The following is a 21,397-nucleotide window of genomic DNA, read 5'->3' on the forward strand; positions in this document are numbered from 1 at the left end:
AGTGCGCTGAAAGACCCTAGAGGGAAGTACAATTTCAATTGCTACCCGTACGACAAAGATAAGGACCAGGCTATAATTATTTTTTTTAACAAACAAATAAACAAACAACAAAGCAAAAGTGACCAAACTTAACTATCCAAATACTGCTTATCTAGCCAACTAAAAATACCGAAACACAAAGTAAATCACAAAGACAACAATTAAGGTTCACAGGGAGGTAGGGAGGGATGGGGAGAGGTGCTGCTTGAAGAGGTGCGTCTTCGGTTTGTGCTTGAAGGTGGGGAGAGATTCTACAGTTCTGACCTCAACGGGGAGTTCGTTCCACCACCGTGGAGCCAGAACAGACAGTAGTCGTGAGCGTGAGGTGGAGGTTCAGTTTGTTGATTTGAAGGGCTTGTTCCATCCTTATTTGCTCATCTATTAAATTTCATTTACAACGTGGTATCCTGTTAGCACTGTGTAAATTCTGCCCCTCAGACATAAACCTGGCTGGTGCACTACTTTAAACTAAATCGCCGGGTGGGGTTGTTAATCAACCGGTAAATCAGCCTTTTTTATTTTGGTCTTTGTGTCTTATGGATTGTGAGCAATGGCCTTGCTTGCACTTCCAGTTGTATGAGGTCATGCGAAATAAAATTGTGCCCGCATTTAAGTTCAATTACTGTAGCTATATGTATTCAGAGTAAACATGCAATTCATTAGCGTGGCATAGGCTACTTTATGAAGTGATGCGTATTCACATCTCAACAGTATAGTAGTAACATTGCAATTTATGTTGAGCAAATAGTGTGGCAGTCTCTCATTGTGATTGAGCATACAGGAAAGAAAAGCCAGCTGCGTTTGTTTATTAGGAGGGAATGAATGTGATGCCATCAGAGGTTTGAAATGTGTGTGCTTTGTCATGCATGGCAGGTACCATTAGTTTATAGTGTCTTTACTATTTTCAGTTGTAGAATTTCATTAGCATAATTTCTCACATGCCACACAGAACGATCAAAATAGACTTCTTGTGTAGGAGTATCCGGTTTGCCTGTTTCATAGAGGCATTTCAACTGTATTCTTCCAAAAAGGTTCTGTTCCTCCAAAGTGCAATATGTTATATGAGGAATAATGAAGTCATAATCAGAGTCAAAACAGTTGGCCAGCTGGTTATTTCAAGGATAATACATCAAACAAGTTATGGTGACTGAGGAGTTATTGCAATAAGTCATGTACAGTACCCGTCAAAAGTTTAAACACACCTTGCCCTTTTCTGGATTTTTCGATTAATGTTTTATTTCCACTGCTTGTAATCAAACAATTCATACGTGGTCAAAGTGCAGATTCTCAGTTTTTGTTAGATCACATTTGTATACATTTCAGTTTCACCATGTCGTAATTACAGTACTTTTTATACGTATGGTATGGAAGATATTTGTTGCCTAAATGGCTTTAAGTCAAGAAGGGTCAGCAATCAAACCAGCCTCAAACGATATGCAACCAAATACAAAACATGACTATATTATTTGACATTATGTTAACTCGTCTCAACCATTAAAATGCAGGGCTATGTAAAAAAAAAAAAGTACTGTAATTACTACATGGTGAAACCAATATGTACAAAATACCTTTCAATAAAAGCTGAGAATCTGCACTTTGACCATGTATGAACTGTTTAATTAATAACAGAGATAATAGGAAAAAGCAGAAAAAAGCTAAACTTTTGACTGGTACTGTATGTTAAAAAAAAAAAAACATTTACAAATAGAGACACAAATCCATTAATGGCTGTGCAGATTATCCACAACATCGCCACATCCATAATATTGTGGCTGACAGTTGCTGGGCCACATGATAAAATTATCTCACTCTCACTTCCTACTCACTTTATCTGCCAACTAGGTCAGGGTTAATCCCTTTTACTCTGCTACCACCTAGTGGTTATTATTGGGAGGGCACATCATTTGGGCAACCAAGTATCGAGATAATTGAAATAAATGTCCATTGATGTCCAAGATACAGGATTCCAGAAGGCCAAAACAGGTCAAATACTATGCTTATAATTCCTTATTGTAAAGGAATGCAAATAATTTTGCATATTTCATTTCTGAACTATGTCCCTGTCACAATTATTTTCCTATAGTGTGGTTGAGGACATTTTGGAAGTGAATGTTCAGCTTTAAAATAAATAGAGTATATCTATCTAATTTTAAACATTACATAGACCAAATTTCGTGTCTTGATCAGAGAACCATTTTACACATATCAATACCGTTATGACTGTGGGGCCACTGTTGAAGTTTGATGTAAAATGGTAAATGGCAACAAGACTGGTAGTATGCTATTCTGTCTGAAACTGTTCTGAGGTGCATATACTAAATGTGCCAATGTCAGGCTGCATAAGAGACCTTATGAATGTATATATTGTGTTGTGTGAAGCATTTATGAACACCAGCTTGCTCTATTGTACAATGTATCAAGCATCCTGTTATAGGTCCTGACCCCTAACAGTTGCACACAAATTTGAATGATCTTATCTTTCCAAGATGACCTTTAACCTTTAACTTACCATGGTCCTAGTGTTAGCTTCTGTCTTCACACACGTGCAGTGGTGAATATATTCAGTCACTGTTTAATTCGCGTCTCTTCTCATTTCTCTCTTACAGATGCAAGGATGCACACAGAAATGTAGACACACTCACTCACAAAACATCGCACGCCCATTCTTTTACATCATGTTTAATTTATAATGTGTGGGTTGAAAAAATGAAGAAAGCTGAGAAAACATATTATTCATTTTCATTGTGATTAATAAATAACTTTACTTCATGTATGTACCAGATTACCACACTTCATTACAACCTCATTTTCACGGGAACCTGAAACAACATATCCAATCAAATATACCCACATATATTTGCTGTAAAAAGAAAACAAAAAGATATAAAATCAACACATTAGTAAAACAATAATGAAAAACATTATAAAAGTGCTAACACAGAGTCAAGGATTGAGGCAAGGCATCAAAGAGACACCCTGGCAAATCAATCATGCGCCCTTTGCTTTAAAAACTGAGAATGTTCCTCATTCGACACCTCTCTCAATCTGACAACCACTGTTTTCTGATGTGTAGCAGTGGTGGTTGGACCTGAGTTGGACCTTGAGCTAGAAAAAGAGCATTTCATGTTTACGGTTTCTTGACCAGCAAGGTGGCTGTGGTCGCATTTATGTTCTTTTGCGTCCAGCCGCCCTTCCAACTACTACACCACGCATGTGGGCTGGCCCTAATTCGGTCAGCTGAATGGCCTGTTCCCCATTGGGACTCCTGAGACAGGAACCTCCAGACAGAAGAGGAAAAGCTGCTTCGCTAACAGACCCGCGCCAAGGCTCCCGGCAGTCCAGGAGGATGGTCATTGGCTGTTTGTGTCTCCTGGGATAACCCTAGGAATTGGTTGGGCTGTTAAATTTGTCCAGGATGGTGGCATTGATATGCTGAAACAGCCACTTCTGTGTCTCAGACTGTGGGTTACACTTGTTCATGAAAATCCTCTTATCGCCAGGGCTGCAGTCCATGCAGCTGCTGCTCACCAGGTGGTGTAGAGATTGATCCTGCGACAGGGGAGATGAAAAGGGACAGACATGGTCAAACACGGTAATGGACTGAACCTCCCTTATCTAAGAAATATCCTCACGCCAAAGCTACAGCTGGGCCACAATGGGGAAAATTAATTTCACAGAAACAATGAATAGAATGAATGTTTTACATAATATCAACTTTTTAAGCATGCTTATATATTGTATTTTACAAATATACACTATAGAATACTGTATTAAAAAATGCAAACATATGCCCAGGAGAATAGCAATAATTCACATTTATGTAAATATGCAGTGCATACATATCACAACATACAGTATATGTTTTACATATTTAATTAAATATTTATGAATATATGAATGAAAGACTAAAGTCTAAAGTTTACTTACCTGTAGGTAAAAACAGCAGTTCATTAATCAAAAAAATAATCTCTAATCTCTTCATCAAAAATACATTTGATTAATAGCCTTATCAAAACAGACTTTGATTGATAGCTTATCTAATTTTGCACCATTTCTGTGAAATGGATGCCCTTAAAATATTAGCATAAAACATTAAGACTTTTTTAATGCAAAAATAACTCCAACGAATCCCGACACAAGACCACTCATCCATTGGACATGTTGGAAATAAAGCATGCTTTAGAAACTTTAATATGCAAAATTGCCAATACACTTTACAGTGCACTTCTCTAAGATTATGAATTCTTTGAGAGGTTTGCATCTTACACAATCTGCACAATGGTGAGTACATGTTGTTTGATGTACAGTAGACATTGTACATTGTTGTCAGAGATCTGTGCTGATACCTTGATGGAAAAAAGGCTGATGTTAGCGTAATAGTTTTATTTTAAAGAGTGCACACACACATTGACTATGTATCATTCATTAATGAAGTTAATGGTTTTGTTCTTATAACTTACAGTAATATATAACCTTTCTGAATCAGTCCAAACCCAGCTCTGCCTTTCGTGGTAATGAACCTGAGCTGTGTCACTCACACAAGGCCCTGGTGTGCTGGTGACTGGGCCATGACTCTTTCTCGTCCCTCACCTTTCTGTACTGCCAGTGCTGGTTGCCCTTCATGCCATGGCAGTCATACAGTGTCACTGGACTGCTGCTGGAGATGGCATCCAGGCACAGTTTCCTGGTGTGAAGAGGATCCCCTGGTCTTATGTCTTCTCTCCAGCCAAAGGTAAAAATCTGGCACAGCAAAGCAACTCAATCAACCTGAGATGCATGGATTGCTCTCATTTACAGATATTCACAATGAAGCAAATTGTTTCTAATATGCCTTCTAATATTTTCTTGAATGTAAAAAAGCTGTATAAGTGAATTGCTTTGAGAAAGGTAGAGAGGAGAAGCTTGTCCATGGAGAGGTGGGCGTTGATGAGAGGGCCTTGCTTTGGGAGGATGTTCCCCGGGGCCAGGGCAGCCTGTAGGGTACCTGCTCGTGTGCCCACGTGCGCTCAGCTCCCTCCTTCAGACACAGGTCCAGTCGTAGCTCTGTCCCCGTGGCTCCGTGCTTGCTGTCTGCACACAGGCCTGATGCCACGTTCCGGATCTACAAACACAACACGCAGACCCCAGGTCAGCTATGAGCGAGCACTGCTTCTGCCTTATCGCTCTCTGCTGTATGAACAGATGTCGGAAAAAGTACTGTCCCAATACATATTAGGTCAACCAATGAGAATTCCGTTAGGTGACCTCTTCCTCTGCGATTGGCTTAAGTGGGCAGTTTCATCCTATGGCGCTGAGGCTTGGGGGATCGGGTATATGAGGATTGTTATCAAGATCCAACAAGTTCCTTATAGCTTACAAAGGCAAATTATGATTCCCACAGGACCTACTGACTAGTTAGAGCAGGGTGTCCAGGGTTACCCAGAATGTGGATGGGGAGAGACGTTATAGTTTAATTGACATGTGCCATTGGTTTTCTGGTAAATAATGGAGAGCATTTACGCATATAGCTCTTTTATCCACACTGCTTTACATTTAATACTTCTCATTCTTCCATTCACACACAAACACACACATTCACAGACACACAGACACACAGACACACACACCAATGGCAATACCAACCAGCTGATCAGCAGCGACTGGAGTTCTTGCTCAGGGACACTTTCTCTGCTGTGTTATGATATACAAATTTGAAACACCAACATGTCCAAATTGATTTAAGTTTGTGCACACTCCACGGAATCATAGCAAGCACAATAATGCACAAGGTCTGAGTCCAGTTCAAACCGAAGATGCAAGCAGGTATATGCTCTTGTGTTGTATCTCACAGGACTTCTTCAATCACCTGTCGACACACTGGCTAACTGTTACTGCTTTGTGGAGAATCTATTTCAGAAAAATAAGCTGTGCGTGGCAGCTAATGGGGAGGAGGGTGGGGGGCACTGTTATAATCCCAGTTTCCCACCTCACTCACAGCCCAGTTCATTACAATCCCAGCCACGGTGTCTTCTTTTGCTATAATAGCTCTGGGCTGTTACAATTATGCTCCTCTGACAAACTGTAGGCCTGATGTGAAATATAATGTCTGCATTTAAAATACTAGCCTGCAAGACATGATAGAGAATGAGAAAGAAGGAGAGAAAATTCAGGGACAGGTTCAGCTTGATGACTGCATCCATAAAATAATATGCAGACTCCCAAGTGGAGCAGCCAGCTAAAGCGCTAGCTCTCAGTACAGTGGCACTCAAACCTGTGGCTGGGAGACCCTCAGCAGAGAGTCTTTGTGGTAAAAGGTGATGGCGATAGCTGCTGAACAGCCTATTTACCCTGACTGGAGCCTCCAGAAGTTTAACAGTAGTCTGACACTGCCTGGTGGCGGAGATGGTAGTGACTTTATTTATGCCTCCGCTCTGCTGCCCTCCCCACCAGCAACACTCTCTGCTTCACCCCCATCCGCGCACACCCCGGCATGCCTCACCGATACACACTTTTTATTGTGCCATATATCAGGCCTGGAGACAAGGTGATTGGCTGGCAATGGAGAAACCAGGACACAGAACTGTCAGCTGCTCAGTGAAGTTACAATCATCTGCTGGGAAAGGGGATATTTACCGGGCATAAATTTCCACTCTGGCAGAGACTTAAGACATACACTGTCAACTCCTCTTTAAAATGCCTCCTCTCACTAATGCAGACAGACTTGATAAATGGTCGAATGCGTTCACGGCTAATGGGCTGCTGGAATTGGGCATTTATGAATAGATGTGGAAATTGCCTTTTGGATGTACAGAAATTCAGTATTACAGAATGCAGATGTAGAGGGTCTAGCCTGAGGCAGGACAGAACTGGGAATCTAATATTCATACTGTATCTGATAGAGAAGTGAGACTACCTCGTTAGCCATTATTCTTGGCACGATTCACGTAGACATGTTTTCATTTGAAATAGTGCAGTTATCCACAAAGGATTCCGCACAAGATTAGATAATTAAAAAAGCGGTGCACCTGACTGCATCTAAACCCCAATGAGATAAGATTTGGAAATATTCTCAGCACTCTAAGTACTGAATACTACCTGTGGCTAACAGCTACAATGTTGTCTGCACAACCAAAAATATAATATTTATCATAGCTCTTGAGAGAGAGGTAGGAGTCAGCAGTTTCTAAATTATATTTGCTTACACTATGTTACCAATTCTCTTATTGGCTCATCAGTATACTGTACATTATGACATGAAAAATGCCCGTTCATCACTGTGCATTGGCCAAGAGTTAAGTAAACTGGCACAGGTGTGCCAGTCACTCACTCAGTAAGACAAAACATTGCACAAATACATTAAAATAAATGTCAATCCCAAAAACTCAACATTGAAGACAGACACTTGACACTGAAAAATTAGAATTTTATCATTTGCCTATGCTCTGTCCTGGCCATGGCTGCTGGATTTCATTTCCATTTGGTCTGGGGCCACACAGCAGCAGTGAATAAGAAAAGCAGGACACAGACGAAAGAGGAGAGTGTTGGGAGAGAATAATGACGGTAAATATCATTAAGATACAGGGGTGCTGCCAAAGAGCTTATCAGCCAGCAGGAGGAGCCTGGAGCTGCATCCTCAATGGCAGTCCTCAGCCTCCACCCCATCTCCACCCAACTAATATCCTGCAGCCTACCATTCCTGCAAACAATCCACCTTTATCCTAAAGCATTATGGAAAACGTTAATGCTGCCACCCTCTCTCTTCAAACCAAAACCAAACCATCCCTTTCTACACACTGTACAATGTCTGGAGGAATTCACTGTGATCACAAGGCCTTTCTCCAGAACGCCCATGCAGTGGGTTTTCATTATCTCCCTCTTTCTAACTGCTATACAGCAATTGGGCACATCCCTATAATCACAACCCTCTGTTCATATGAATCAGTAATTGAAAGAATTTATGCAGAGGAATTCTCACATCTGTGGGCTGTTTTACACTGTTTTTATGGAAAAGATGGCATCACTTTGTGGTTACTCTTTCTGACTGGTGCACAGTAATTCATTAAGTGGCTAGATGCTAGGACATGTGGCACTGTTCATATTATTTTTCCATAAGATATCATTATTTCTTATTTGAAGGTTCCATGTGAAAATGCTGGTGAGCTCATGGTGGGAAAAAAGTCTCTCTTGATTATTACATTACATTATTTTGTTTGTTTTATCAACTCTTTTCTTATTTATTATTGTCCTCCCTTGCCATTTTAGTATCTATAATAAATACAAATAAGGAAAAACAACTGATTTGGGGGGGGTCTCACCTCTCCCCAGGAAGCGGGCAGGGGCTCCACGGGGGGGTAATATTTGGCCAGGTCCCAGGCCACGTTGGTCATGTACCACTTGAAATCGCGGCACTTGAGGTTCTTTCGAAGTTCCTTCTGGGCGGTCAGGTCTCCGGGAGACAGGTGGCGGTACTCTGGCCGGCGCTGGTAGATGTACTCTGTATACTCATCCATCCAGGTCTCTGCCACACGCTTCAGGTTCTGGGGGGTTGCAGGGCAGAGCATTCAGCTGCTTGCTGAGGCTCATGGGAGTTTTTCCATGGTTCTCGATGGTTTCATGTCTACGACTGTATGTCTACATTAGAACTAGATTAACAGTAAAAGTTGACACTGTAAACATAGGCACATCAACAACTTCACCTACAGTGAGGTAGCACATGCACATGATTTATAGGACATTGTTGCAGAATGGAAATCAGAGTTAGAAAGTGTCAAAAATAAAAATAAATAAAGAGTGGGAGTGCTAATCACTTTTTGCTCAATTGAACAGCAGTTGATGTACATACATGTCCATGTGCCACCAGACAACACTGAACATTTGGCTGCACACAAACAGCCCCCACATCACACAGAGATTAAACGTACCCGGGCCAGGCTGGTTCCTGAAGGCACTTTGTAAGGGACGTACTTCCTGTAGATGTGACCGACCCTGGAGCACGGCACGTCATACATGCTGCCTCCACACATCCACACCTGAAACACACACAACCACCGTACTTTAGACACAGCACTAAGCACAACCCACTCATTTTAAGGTTAAGAATATCGTATTATTATTAGGGGTTCAAGCAGCAACGGGTGATATGATTGGCATCCTATCATATTGCCTTATGTGGCCCATGAAGGTTTCACATCCAGATCCAGACTGGGAGAGCCTCCTCTCCTCCCACCATATGGAAATGATCTTCTGTTTTATGGACATCGTGTGAATGATGAAACCACTTTCCTGGCTTTATTCAGAGTTTACAGACTGACTTTTAGTGGGTGTTAATGTAGTTTTTTTCCTTAATATTCTATTGGCTACAGCAGGAAGAAAATGTATTATCAAGGTCTTTGTCTATTTCCCCCCACTATTTAATGTTTCATTTACTTTATTTATTTGACAGGGACCATGTATGATCATGTATGAAATCTGATGCATTACACATAGCTTCAGTTAAGCAGCAAATTTTAATCCCCAGTCCGCAAAAATACATACGCAGAAAACAGATAAAGCATTTGAACCACCTGGCCTACACATTCAGAGTGAGATAATGTTTGTATTAATATGGTACCCAGCATTTCACCTAACTGTAATCTCATCACTTCCAAGGTCAGCCAGACCAAGGTAAGTCTCTGTGACAGTCAATTCACACATTAACTCATACAAAGAAAGAAATAACAGCCGGAGCATTTAATTTACTCCTGGTTCACTATCACGCTGAAAACCACAGGGGGAGCTATTATCTCATACTGGTAATAGCCTAGCTCCATGAATTTTAAGTTCACTGTTCAATTGTGTTTTCAGTATGAAGATAAACAACTTATTTTGCATTAATAGCATTCCTACAATCTATTACACATTCCTAAATAGCGTCTATTGTGCATAGAGACCTTTCATATGTATAAATTGCCAGCTCTTTTGCTTGAATCATTTCATTTTTTAAAGATTGAGCACAGACACATTTTAGCAAGATAAAGAATTTCAAGTGGCTTCATCAATCTTGGCCAAGGCTGCTGAACCCTGGAGTTCTTGAAATTCACTGCTTCTGATGAAAATTAATATCTTTGTCTTCATGTGAAAGTAATGTGCCAGAAAACATTAACATGCAGTGTTTTACAGTACACTGAATGAAAACCTAACAAAGCCCTTGCCATAAGGCCAACACAACACTGTCATACACATGACAAAGCAGCTGTCAGAAGATGGCACACCAGATGAGGTCAGTTGATGTCAAATAATATGAAACCGTCAAACCTTTATCAGTAAATGTTATGACAGATCTTACTGTTACTGTTAAATCTACCGATAAAAGTACGACAGGTCATACTAGGGACAGCGCATACTAATAAACATTTTCAGTTTCCACATTAATGTAAATGCGCCACAGTTAGCTAATGAGTGAGCCTTATGGCGAGGGGTTCAAGTAAAGTGTGACCAAAACACACTTATCTTGAATAATCATATAATTAAAGCGAATAGGGCCTTCTTAAGTGTCAGGTATTGCTTTCATATACTGGAGTTCAAGGGAAGTTGGGTTGGAGGAAAGACAGAACAGAGGATTGCTACACACAGATTAAATAAAATGCTTGATGAAAGTGCTCTCTTTTGAAAAATGGTCAACAGAGAATGCAGGGAAAAACCTGGACCGAGGCAATTTTGCGTCTGAACGCTTGGCTGTTACCATGGTTTCAGACGAAGGAGGAAAAGCCTGCGTTCCAATTGCAGACCAATAGAAAAAAATAATGAAAAAGCAGGCCAGTGGCAGGTGTGTCAGACACAATAAACCAGTCTTCTCTAAATCCTTTCCCTCTGATTTTTCTGGATAAAAAAAAAAAAAAAAAATCCTTTGAGCCTCTAACAATCAAACACCACATAATCAGATTTTCTGTGAATGTAGTTCAACCTGGACATAATCATTGTCTTCACCAGTCCATTTACACTGCACTGGGAATTCATTCCGATGGAGCTCTCCAACAAAAAATGAATCCACCTGATTAATTCCCTCTAGTACAAAAGAGACATATGAAATATAGTAAACCATCCAATGCACATGGTCTATGGCCACAATACAAGGTCAATGGTGATTCATGAGCAATACACAAGTGGAGCACAAATATTATCCATTAAATATGAATCTTTCAGTTACCTGCATTAAATCCATTTTCATTTGTTCTCAATTGACATGACCTATGCATTTCATGTGATAAAGAAGCCAATAAGCAACAACTGTAATTCCTGTTGTTTTCATTTAATTTTATACAATTTCTCCTAATTTATTTCTGTTTGATTTACATATATTGAATTTGATCCAAAGCCAACAGTGCTTGTAAAAAATGTGGTTGATTCAGTTTAACACTGATCTTATCAATGTACTTTACCTGCATGCTATTAGCTGGACCACTTCTCCTGGATTCAATTCTCTTGCAGGAGGGGTCTATTTAATAGTGTTCTGTATATGCTCTATTGGATAATCCTGGGTTCTCTTATATTAAATATGTCATATACTCTATTAGATAGACCACTATTCCTGGTTTCTCTTACATTGAAGATGTCATATACTCAGTTAGATAGACCACTGCTCCTGGTTTCTCTTACATTGAAGATGTCATATACTCTGTTAGAGAGACCACTGTTCCTGGTTGTTCTTACCTTGAAGGAGATTTCATACTGCTCTCCTCCCCAGATTTCCAGTCCTGTGTCATATCCCCCCAGTTCCCAGAACCACTGCCGTTTGACAGCAAAGAGCCCCCCTGCCATCACTGGGGATCTGGGGGTTGGAGGCCAGAGATACGGTCCATTATACTCAATCAGAAAATAAGTGATCAATACATTTCATAAAAGACATTAAATTCATTTTTAATCTGTATGAAATAACTTGCTTTGATCGAGGGGAAAACATAAATCAATTTCACGGAATAGAATTCCTCCTGCAAAATAAAACACTTCAAGGATATTTTGGAAGATGAATCAACCAAACCCATATCATCAAAATACCATTCCACATATTTGATAACAGCCCACAGAGACTGGACGACTGAATCTTTTGAAAAAAAAAAAGAATGTGTGTATGTGTGTCTACTTGTTCAAGTATGTAGACGATTAAAAACAGTGAATCACCTGCTTTTATTAAAATGGTGAATCACCCTATTTCCGGCATAAAAATAAGTCATCATGCTGAGATGTGCACCCACTTTTCAGGCATAATATGAGTCAGTAATATAATTATAAATGATCAATTACTCTGAAATTTTCATGCACAAACAAGAAATAGAAAGAATGCAACTTTTACAAACATTTGCAATGACAGTAACAAGCCGACTGAGCAATCAATTGATTTCATGTAATCAGATATAATTAAGCAGTCAGAAACCTCAACGGTGAATCTTTTTATATTTCAACAATTAATATTCTTTCTAATTACCACCATTAAAAATTAGTCTAAATTAATATATAATTGATTCTATGTGCATACTACATGCACTAGATGTTTTAGCTGGTGCACCAGACAGACTTCCCCACGGGGAAAGTGAAGTATATTATATCTTATCTTTTCTTATCTGTACATTCATTTAATGAGTTTGAAGCTTAAATCCCCTCCTAACCACAGAATGGCACTATATCCAAATGTACGGCATAATGTTCACTTTCAGAATCATTCTCTGTCACATACAAAACAACAGTGCCAATATATCAGAAATGTTATCAGTGTTTACCTTCACAATGAAATCAACAGGGATGTTACTGACCAGACGTCTGCCTGTGCAGAGCAGAGTAGTGCATTTCTTTCTGAGACCACTAAAGCTACTAATTCCAGCACTTGCAGTAAAGCTATCCCATCCTAAACCTTAATCCCTCCCGGTTTGTATTTTCCTTTCCTTTGATACTGTGTGCTCAAACCCCTTATCATTTTAATTTCACACTCTTCAGTGCTTTACACACTGAGTGGATTTTGACCTCGAAAGCACCATCTCGTACATTTCATTAAACATAGTGAAAAATGCCAGTAATCCAACAGCTTAGAGGAATGTTTCTTTTCTATACTGCGCTGCACCCACCCCCTACTCCTCACCCCCGACTGTGCTGTTCAAACCTTTTAAGAAAGCTAGGGGATGAAATGCAGTAATATCACCCGAGGAGAAAAGGCAGCCTTTGAATTATAGAGTGGTTTTTGGGAAGGGGAAGGGTGCAGACAAGGGTCGGGCGATGTAGTGGGTATTTCCCAAGCTGCGGGGGGCCCTGTTCAGGTGTCCTGCAGCTTCTTCTTCAACACAATTAGAGAGCCTGAAAGCTCGCTAACGGCAACACGGCTCGTTAAATGACTTCATACGGAACCCAGCTACACTGGTTTCACTCGCGGAAACCCAGATATATTTGGATTTGTTATTCCACGAGAAAAAAAGCCCGGAGCGCAACAGTGGCTTTTTTTCATCACGTTGCATCAAAAAACAAAGAAACAATGTAGAATGAAAAACACAAGAGGGTGTGTGGTGAGGATGAAAGCTGTAGCTCCTTATAGCGCTCATGTCTGACTCTGTAATTAGGAGTCAGAGCTGGAAAAAAAAGCTCTGCAGGCTTTGTAGTGGAGGAATGGCCTCCGCGACCTGGTGTGCGTTATAACAGATCCGGATTCTAATGAGCGAGTTGGCATGTCACTGCCATTCTGGATCACCAGTCATTAGAGGAGGGCTAAGTACACTCACGCAATGGAAATACACGCGGAATGTAGCAGTTTATAGTATTAAGTTTATAGTATTATAGTATTAAACATTCATATGAGCAATGTTGCATTGTATGTTCAGATATGTATATAGATGTAGATTGAAACCATCTATAGCATGGCAGTACCCTTTCACCAAGCTATAAGTATCAGTCACAGCTTACAGTGAGCATGTGAATTAAAATATGCATGTAATGCACATACAGTATTTCATAATGTAGTTCAGCACACAGGTATCCCTCTGCATTATCCTTCCAGTGTTCACTACATGGTTAAACAATGTATTTTTCCATCAGGTGTCACATGATAACACAGCTCAGAGTTGTATTGAAGGGGGCAGGAAGGGGAAGCAGGAAGCAGGATGCTGTCCACTTACATGCCTGCTGTGTTGGCCACTAGGGACCTAAAGCCTCGAGGACTGAGTTTGGACAGGAAAACTGGGTAATGAGCTTGTGAAAAGATAGTGATTGCGATGAGCAGAAGGGTGCCAAAATCAATTTACTCCCTTGTAATACCATTTGGCCTCACATCCTTCCAGTTTAATAAAGCGCTGAAATATAGCAGCTGACTCAATTAAGGGGGAGCAATCGAGAAGCCAGCGCTTTCCTGGCGAAATTATTTTTCTCCCACCCTCCCTGCCTGCCAACAACAGGGGGTACATCAGTTATTCTGACAGTTATACCGGTGAGTCTGACCCTCTGTGTCAGCGCTTTCCAGGGGCAAATGAAAAAGGGCCCCTGGAAGCAGACTGGCCTGAAATGTCCAGAGAAGCTGTTAATCAGGCTGTTCTTCAGAAATGGACGTGCTACTTGATAAAAACACAGAGGGAGAAAATTAATATTTGTATAAGCATGTGGTCTGTTTGATTTGGAAATTTGGAAAATAAATCAACACAGATGCGTGGGTTTGCTTTGACTTTTCTCTACTAGCCCAAAAGGCTTGCGAATTGTCAAAAGAAGGACTGGTTGAACCAACAGAAAAATGGCTTGTTTCCAAGTTGCTGTAACCAGCTCTCTAGCTGTTGCTGTTGATTTGCAATAACGGCAAAATAACTGTTATAAAGCCAAGTGTTTACTACCGCAGGGCTGGGAACAACCCAAATCCCTTTGGTCGGAGAGATTTGGGTGGTCCAGTCAAATTGTTGAGGATAATTATGACTGCACAACCCTGTTCCTGGAGATCTACAGACCTGTAGGTTTTCACTCCAACCCTAATAAAGCGCACCTCTTTCAACAGTTAATTAGTAGAAGCAGGTGTGCTTTGCTAGGGTTGAAATTAAAACATACAGGATGGTGTATCTCCAGGAATATTGTGGGGCAGCTGGATCTCCCAGCTGGATCTCGATCCTGTGAAACTGGATGGCTTCATCTCTTTTTTTCCCCCAGTGAAATGAAAAGATACATTTAGAAAATAAAGAATACAAAGCAATTACTAACAAAAAGGTAATGACAACTGGAAATTATACCAAATGCGCATGCATCCAAAATAAACAAGCACATTTAGTATGTTATTTTACAATCTTTCAGCACTCGTATTGATTGATTACTTAATTAGGTTTGGTGCGCTTGGGAGCATCTGGATCGATGCCATGGGGCTTCCCAAGCATCAGCAGAAAGGGGCATCGTCCCCAAAGTGCTCACTCTTCTAGTGGGAACTCAATCCTGACACATGCTCATCAGAAATCTTTCCTTGTGATAGGGAAAGTAGACATTACCTAAATTCCCAGGAGTATTTCTGCTCTGACCATGCAGGGTATTTGTATGAGCAGGAAACACAGAAAGTGAACATCAGCAAACATTACTAAATATTTTGTGTTCCATTTATTTCTTAGTTAGGGATTGTGCTGCGGTTCTAGGCCTAACTGCATGATAATAACATTGTAATTAGGCACTGGAGACTGCTGTTGTGTTCCTGGAATTGCCAAATGACTCAGTTGAGTTAGTGACTTCAGCTTTTATACCCTAAGAACATTTCATCAGAAGCCATGACAACTTCTTGGGGGGAGCTTTAGGTCCTTAACTTAATGAATCTGAAGTCAATGGAGTCATGCATTTCACTTATATGGGCCGACTTATCAAAGACAAAACACGGTAAATACGGGTCCCTGTTCCTCAGGATTCCCGTTAAATGGCCACGCTGTTGACTTTTCCCAGAAAATAAGAAGATTAACATCAAGGTGCAATTATAAATATGGTAATTTAAGGATACACTGACTCAAATTTTGTCATTTTTTCACAGAACAGCACAAGTTGCTCTTCAAAACACCAATAAAATTAATGTGTGCATGTTTAGCATTTTAATCTCACTTAAAAGCCACTTGCCTTCAACAGCAACAATATTGTTTGCTCCATGTTGATAAATATTTCAGGTCATCCACCAAGGGCTATAGGCTAATTAAGAAATGATTTAACAGAAAATTGTCTTGCATAATTAGTTAACCCATTAAATCTGTTTTTTTTTTGTTTTTTTTTGCATTCAGTCCTTTTCTAACTGCAATTTTCAATCACTATGGTAACAGGATATACCGTCTGAATATGTTAAAACTCACGGGTCTATCGGTATAACCTATTTTAAGATGTTATTCCTTTAGCGAACAGTTCCTTAATTTCGAACATGAGGATGGCAAAACAAGCGTGAGGGGACCTTGCCTTCTCTGCATTTTGGAAATCCATATACTACACAAAATTTGATAATGTTAGTGTCCTTTTCACGTGCATAATAATGCTTCTAGAAACTCGGAGAAATGTACATAGAATTTATCTGGAGGACTTATCATTGTTGTCCGTTTCGTCGTTTCTACAAAAGTGCTACATAGGAAAGCTATTATCCACGTTTTGTATAGTTTGTAATGGTGTATAGTTTGTTAGGCATAAAATCACACAGCAGTCTTTGCCAGCATAACGAAACCGGAGCATTTTCAATACGCACGCGCGTTGTGCTTCAAGGTAAAAAAACTGTTCTTGAGATTGTATGGCCAAAAAGGTAGACGTTTTACAAGAAATGTGTGATGCCTATTTCTAAATAGATGACTTCCTTCCAATGAGTCTCTCTCTCTCTCTAGCCTCTCGAGCTTCCTTGAGTGAATATTTTTGGGAAGACAGTGAAAAGAAATTTCGCTCCAACATAAATAGCATTTTCATAGACGTGCCCCGTTTTCAGTGAGCATCCAAATACATTCGCTAAATGTTGTATTATTATTCTGTATGCTTATAAATAAGGAGCAAGCCTGCTTTTTTAATAATGAATGTGAAATTGTGAAATGTGATTGACTTGTTGCTGGGGGTTTGGTATTTTTTACAAAAACTTCAATCAATGGACCTCAATGAATATATTAGTATACAAGATATTATTATTGTGATTATTGACTTATTTTTTACAATCTTGTGTGCTATCTGAGGAGAGTACAAGGAGAGGGGGAGAATGAAAGGCAGGGGGAAAGGCAAACATTTTTACAGGATAAAAAGTGTTGTATACTTTAGTAAGCAAATTGCAGTATTTTTACACATCATGAGAGTCATAATATCATTTAGTTTCCATGTGTCCCTTTGGAGTCTCCAAATTTCCTTTTTGGAAAACTGCCAAGACAAAGCATAGAAAAACAATGCAGAATGAAAGCTCAATTTTGGTGATATTGTCATCAAATTCGAAAGGGGATTTGTCCAGTGTTTTGGCTGTGGCTCCATTGTGTTTCTAAGCGTGCCAGGCAACGCCATAATAATCTGTATTCAAAAACAGAACATTTCTTCAGTGATAAAAAAAAAACCTTCCACTTCCACTGTGTTTGAGCTTCTGTAACTTTGACTTATTAGTGTGAGTAATTCTGATTCCCCAAAGGGTTACCTTTCAGAAGACACCACGATTATGCCTGTATTCAAAAGGGTTCAAGAATAGTAGCCATTTTATTCTGGGTATTTAAAGCTTGTGTTAAGAAAAGGGGTTATACTTAAGGGGTTAAACACCACAAAATTATTGTTACGGAGGGACACGTTGCTCCTTTTTAACCTCATTTTAGATAGCCCCCATCACCCATTCAGCATCTCTTTGTTCCTTACCTAAACTTTTGAACCTTTTCTCAAAATGGCTGAACTGCGTCGACCTCCCGAGAAAAGGATTTATGTATGGCGAGTTACGCGGATCAATTAGTTTGACTTGGACCCGGGTGGGTTAGCTGCATAATGCGCTACAGCGGAGAATATTACATAAGGCCAAAGGCCGAAACCAGTGTGTTCCAGGCCTGCTGCCAGAGAAGCAGCCCTGCCAACAGCCCCATCTCCCCCATCGATTCAGCCCACCGAGGGTGCTTGGCTACAATGTCTCTTTGCTTTATATTATCATAACACTATTAATCACCAGCCCCCCTGCGGGAGCCCTCGGCTTTAGTGCTGAGAAGAGCCAATGGACGGCATTGCAATACCAAACAATGCCTGCAATTCTGCTTTGTTTTTGCGACATACTGTAGGGTCTACAATTACTGGCCCAAATCGCTTATATCCAATTCAATATTTGAGCCACAGCAATTAATACATGCATTAATATTCTCGCTTAATAACTGTGCAGAATGAATTGAAGGTTAAGTCACTTTTTCACACTGTAGCATACCTGTTTGTGTACTTGTTGGAGTCAGGTGTCATGTAGCAAGAACACGTGGCTGTTAATGGGGTGAAGCTTTGTTTTAAATGTGCATATTAACTGGGCTATACTGGGCTATTCGTCTTTTAGAAATGCAGAAGAGTGCAATATAAACAGATAAATTCACTGGCACAGTTCGATTAGTGGGATTTGAGTTGAGAACCATTTGCATTATACATTTATGGAATCATTGTTAATGTTTGTGCCTACGTTGGCACAAAAAATGGTTAAATGGATTATGCATTAGGCTGCACTTTATAATGTAATTTATCATATTTGGCTAAATACCCATGCAACAAGAGTAATTCCTGATTATGGACATTTCTGGACATGGAAGGTACTTGGGACATATTAATTTGAAGAATTAGCTCATCCCTCATCGGTATTGAAAGCAAATATAAGTAATTCCAGTGTAGTGTGGCATGTTAATATGTTAATGCCATTTTCTGTGCAAATGCAGGGCTAGAGACAAACTAGATCAGGTGCATTCTGTTCCCTGACTCATCCTAGCATGTGACCGGGTTTAAAATTTGCTGGTCTGACCAATAGGTGGCGACATAAACTCAAAAATGTTAGGGACCAATTTAATACTAATTTGTTATTAAGCTGACACTTCTATCCTAAGTGACTTACAGTTGACTATGCAGGGGACAATCCCCCCTGGAGCAATGTGGGGTTCAGGGCCCTTGCTCAAGGGCACAACAGCAGCACTGATCTATTGTGGTTACACCAGGGACTAAGCCAGCAACCTTCCAGGTTCCAGTCATGTACCTTAAGCACAAGGCTACAGGCTGCCCATATATAGATTTCTGATGAAAGGTGCGGTTATACACCATGCTCCTCCTTAACCCACATCGTCTCAATTTCATTAGACGATGGATTGTGAAAAAGATCAGTCTCCCTCCAGGACAGCTATTTCACAAATGAGCATAGATTCAAATGAAATAGACTAGCCCCTCTCATCTTGTAACTGTCAGTAAGATCTATATTAAGCATATTTTTCTCCACCTGCTCCACGTATGACAATGCTGGCAGGTGGTGTGGCAGACATTATATGGCCATTTTAAAATGCTGTGAATAATTTTTCAGCACTGATGGCTTTTACCATGATTTTCATTAGGCAACATTTTGATGAGGCATTTGATTCAGTCTGTTCCGGTTCCATATCCGACAGTGTGAGAAAAAATCTAAACCGTTTCGCTTCTCTGCCTGTTTAAAAAAATGAAAAGGTAAATCGTCAAATTGGCCGAGCAGTCATTTTCCATTTTCGATCACATTTGTGACAACTGCACGCTAGCCCCTTACATTTCCCCTAGTGAGGAATGTCAGCTTAACTTTGCCTGATGTGCACTCCTTGTCTCAGCGTGTGCCAGGGATGTTTTTATGGAGATTCACACCGCGGTCAGAGCTGTGTGCTGAGGTCTCGGGCAAGCAGAATCTAATCTCTGTGCCTGCCAGGAATTACTCCTAAAGGGTAAAACTGGCTGATAAAGCCACGCTCCTGATATCAGGCCAAGCGCTGCTTTGTCAGCACTCCAAATCCTACAGATGGCTAATAGTAACATGCTCCGATTCCAGTCAAATCAAACCTGTGGGATCAAGCAGAACCAGTGGCAGAATACTCTGGCACACACACAGGCACACACACATACACACAGGCACACACTCACACACAGGATGTTGTCAATAAGACCAATGGACTGTGGCCATAGAACAACCAATGTGCCATTCGCCATTCACCAGTAGTCTTACACCAGTTAGGGGTACAGATGCTCATGACTGTTTAATGGATGCAATGTGGACAACATGTGCATTCTATCAGTGCTCTTAATATCATTTACTAGAGGCTAATTCTGAGGAAACCTGAGCCTCTTGGCCCTCTAAATTCTCATGTACCGTATAATTATCTGTAATCCTGTGCGGAGGCGCAGCTGATGCGAATAATACCTTCCGGAATTGCGCTTGCTGTTATGGAGTGTGAAGAATACAATTTTCTCTAGGCTATTGACTTGTGAAGTGCCCTTTTTCCCAATGCAGAAAAATGCTGTCACTGTTTGAACCAGCACAAAAGGTTCCAGCCTTCAACTGAAGCTGTCCCATGTACATGAATTGAATGTGATCAGACAGAAAGCAGAAAAAGCTGTTTTGCTCTTGTCTGCATGCAAAATCAATGAGGAAGTCCTGTAACTCTAAATTAGTTATCTATAGTACGATGAGAATGCGCTTGTGTGACAGTTGTGTTCTTGCGTACCAGCTTTCTCAACCCATATCATCACGGGATCGGTTGATTCCAGTTACCCTTTGTACAGATTTGCACAGCGGCATTTTGAACATGATAGCAAGTACGATTCTTCAACTACTTCCACTACTTCCACATTTTCCATGTACTATTTCTAAAACTGTATATAAATAAGATATTGTACAGTATAGTATTGTATAGTATTGCACGGAAATATACAAAATATACACAACTTACTTATTATTCTTTAATGAATGTGATATAGGCTGACACTGCGCAGATGAAGACATGGGCATGGTCACAATGTTTGATACATCTGAAGAACAGAACTGGAAGGTAATTTGGCCATTAACTCTTAGCCAAGGCAATAGTCAAATATACACTCACCGAGCACTTTATTAGGAACTTTATTACACCTACTTATTCATGTGATCATTTAATCAGCCAATTGTGTGGCAGCAGTGCAATGCATACAATCATGTAGATATTGGTCAGCAGCTTCGGTTAATGTTCACATCAACCATCAGAATGAGGAAGAAATGACTGTGATCTAAGTGACTTTGACTATGGAATGATTGTTGGTGGCTTTGAGTATCTCAGAAACTGTTGGGATTCTCACGCACACTAGTCTCTAAGAGTTTGCAAAGAATGATGCAAAAAAAGAAAAATCCAGTTCTGCAGGCAGAAATGTCTTGTTGATGAGAGACATCAGAGGAGAATGGCTGGTCAAAGCAGGTCAAAGGTAGGAAGATAAC

The 21,397-nt window shown here is 40.3% G+C and overlaps 1 protein-coding gene across 2 annotated transcripts in view; it reads right to left on the minus strand.

Moving 5' to 3' along the window:
• Positions 1 to 2,702: 2,702 nt before the first annotated feature.
• The window catches only part of galntl6 (polypeptide N-acetylgalactosaminyltransferase like 6), a 134,581-nt gene continuing 115,886 nt past the window's right edge, over positions 2,703 to 21,397 (minus strand). For both annotated transcript variants that reach the window (XM_061246497.1, XM_061246495.1), the window contains exons 8-13: positions 11,707 to 11,824; positions 8,940 to 9,047; positions 8,334 to 8,555; positions 5,024 to 5,140; positions 4,630 to 4,779; positions 2,703 to 3,588 (exon numbers count right to left, since the gene is read on the minus strand). In XM_061246497.1, coding sequence (XP_061102481.1) covers positions 3,421 to 3,588; positions 4,630 to 4,779; positions 5,024 to 5,140; positions 8,334 to 8,555; positions 8,940 to 9,047; positions 11,707 to 11,824 — 883 coding nt within the window. In that variant the 3' untranslated portion in view covers positions 2,703 to 3,420. The remainder of the gene's footprint in view (positions 3,589 to 4,629; positions 4,780 to 5,023; positions 5,141 to 8,333; positions 8,556 to 8,939; positions 9,048 to 11,706; positions 11,825 to 21,397) is intronic.

This window comes from Conger conger, chromosome 6, assembly GCF_963514075.1.
Source record: "Conger conger chromosome 6, fConCon1.1, whole genome shotgun sequence".
Taxonomy (NCBI): Eukaryota; Metazoa; Chordata; class Actinopteri; order Anguilliformes; family Congridae; genus Conger; species Conger conger.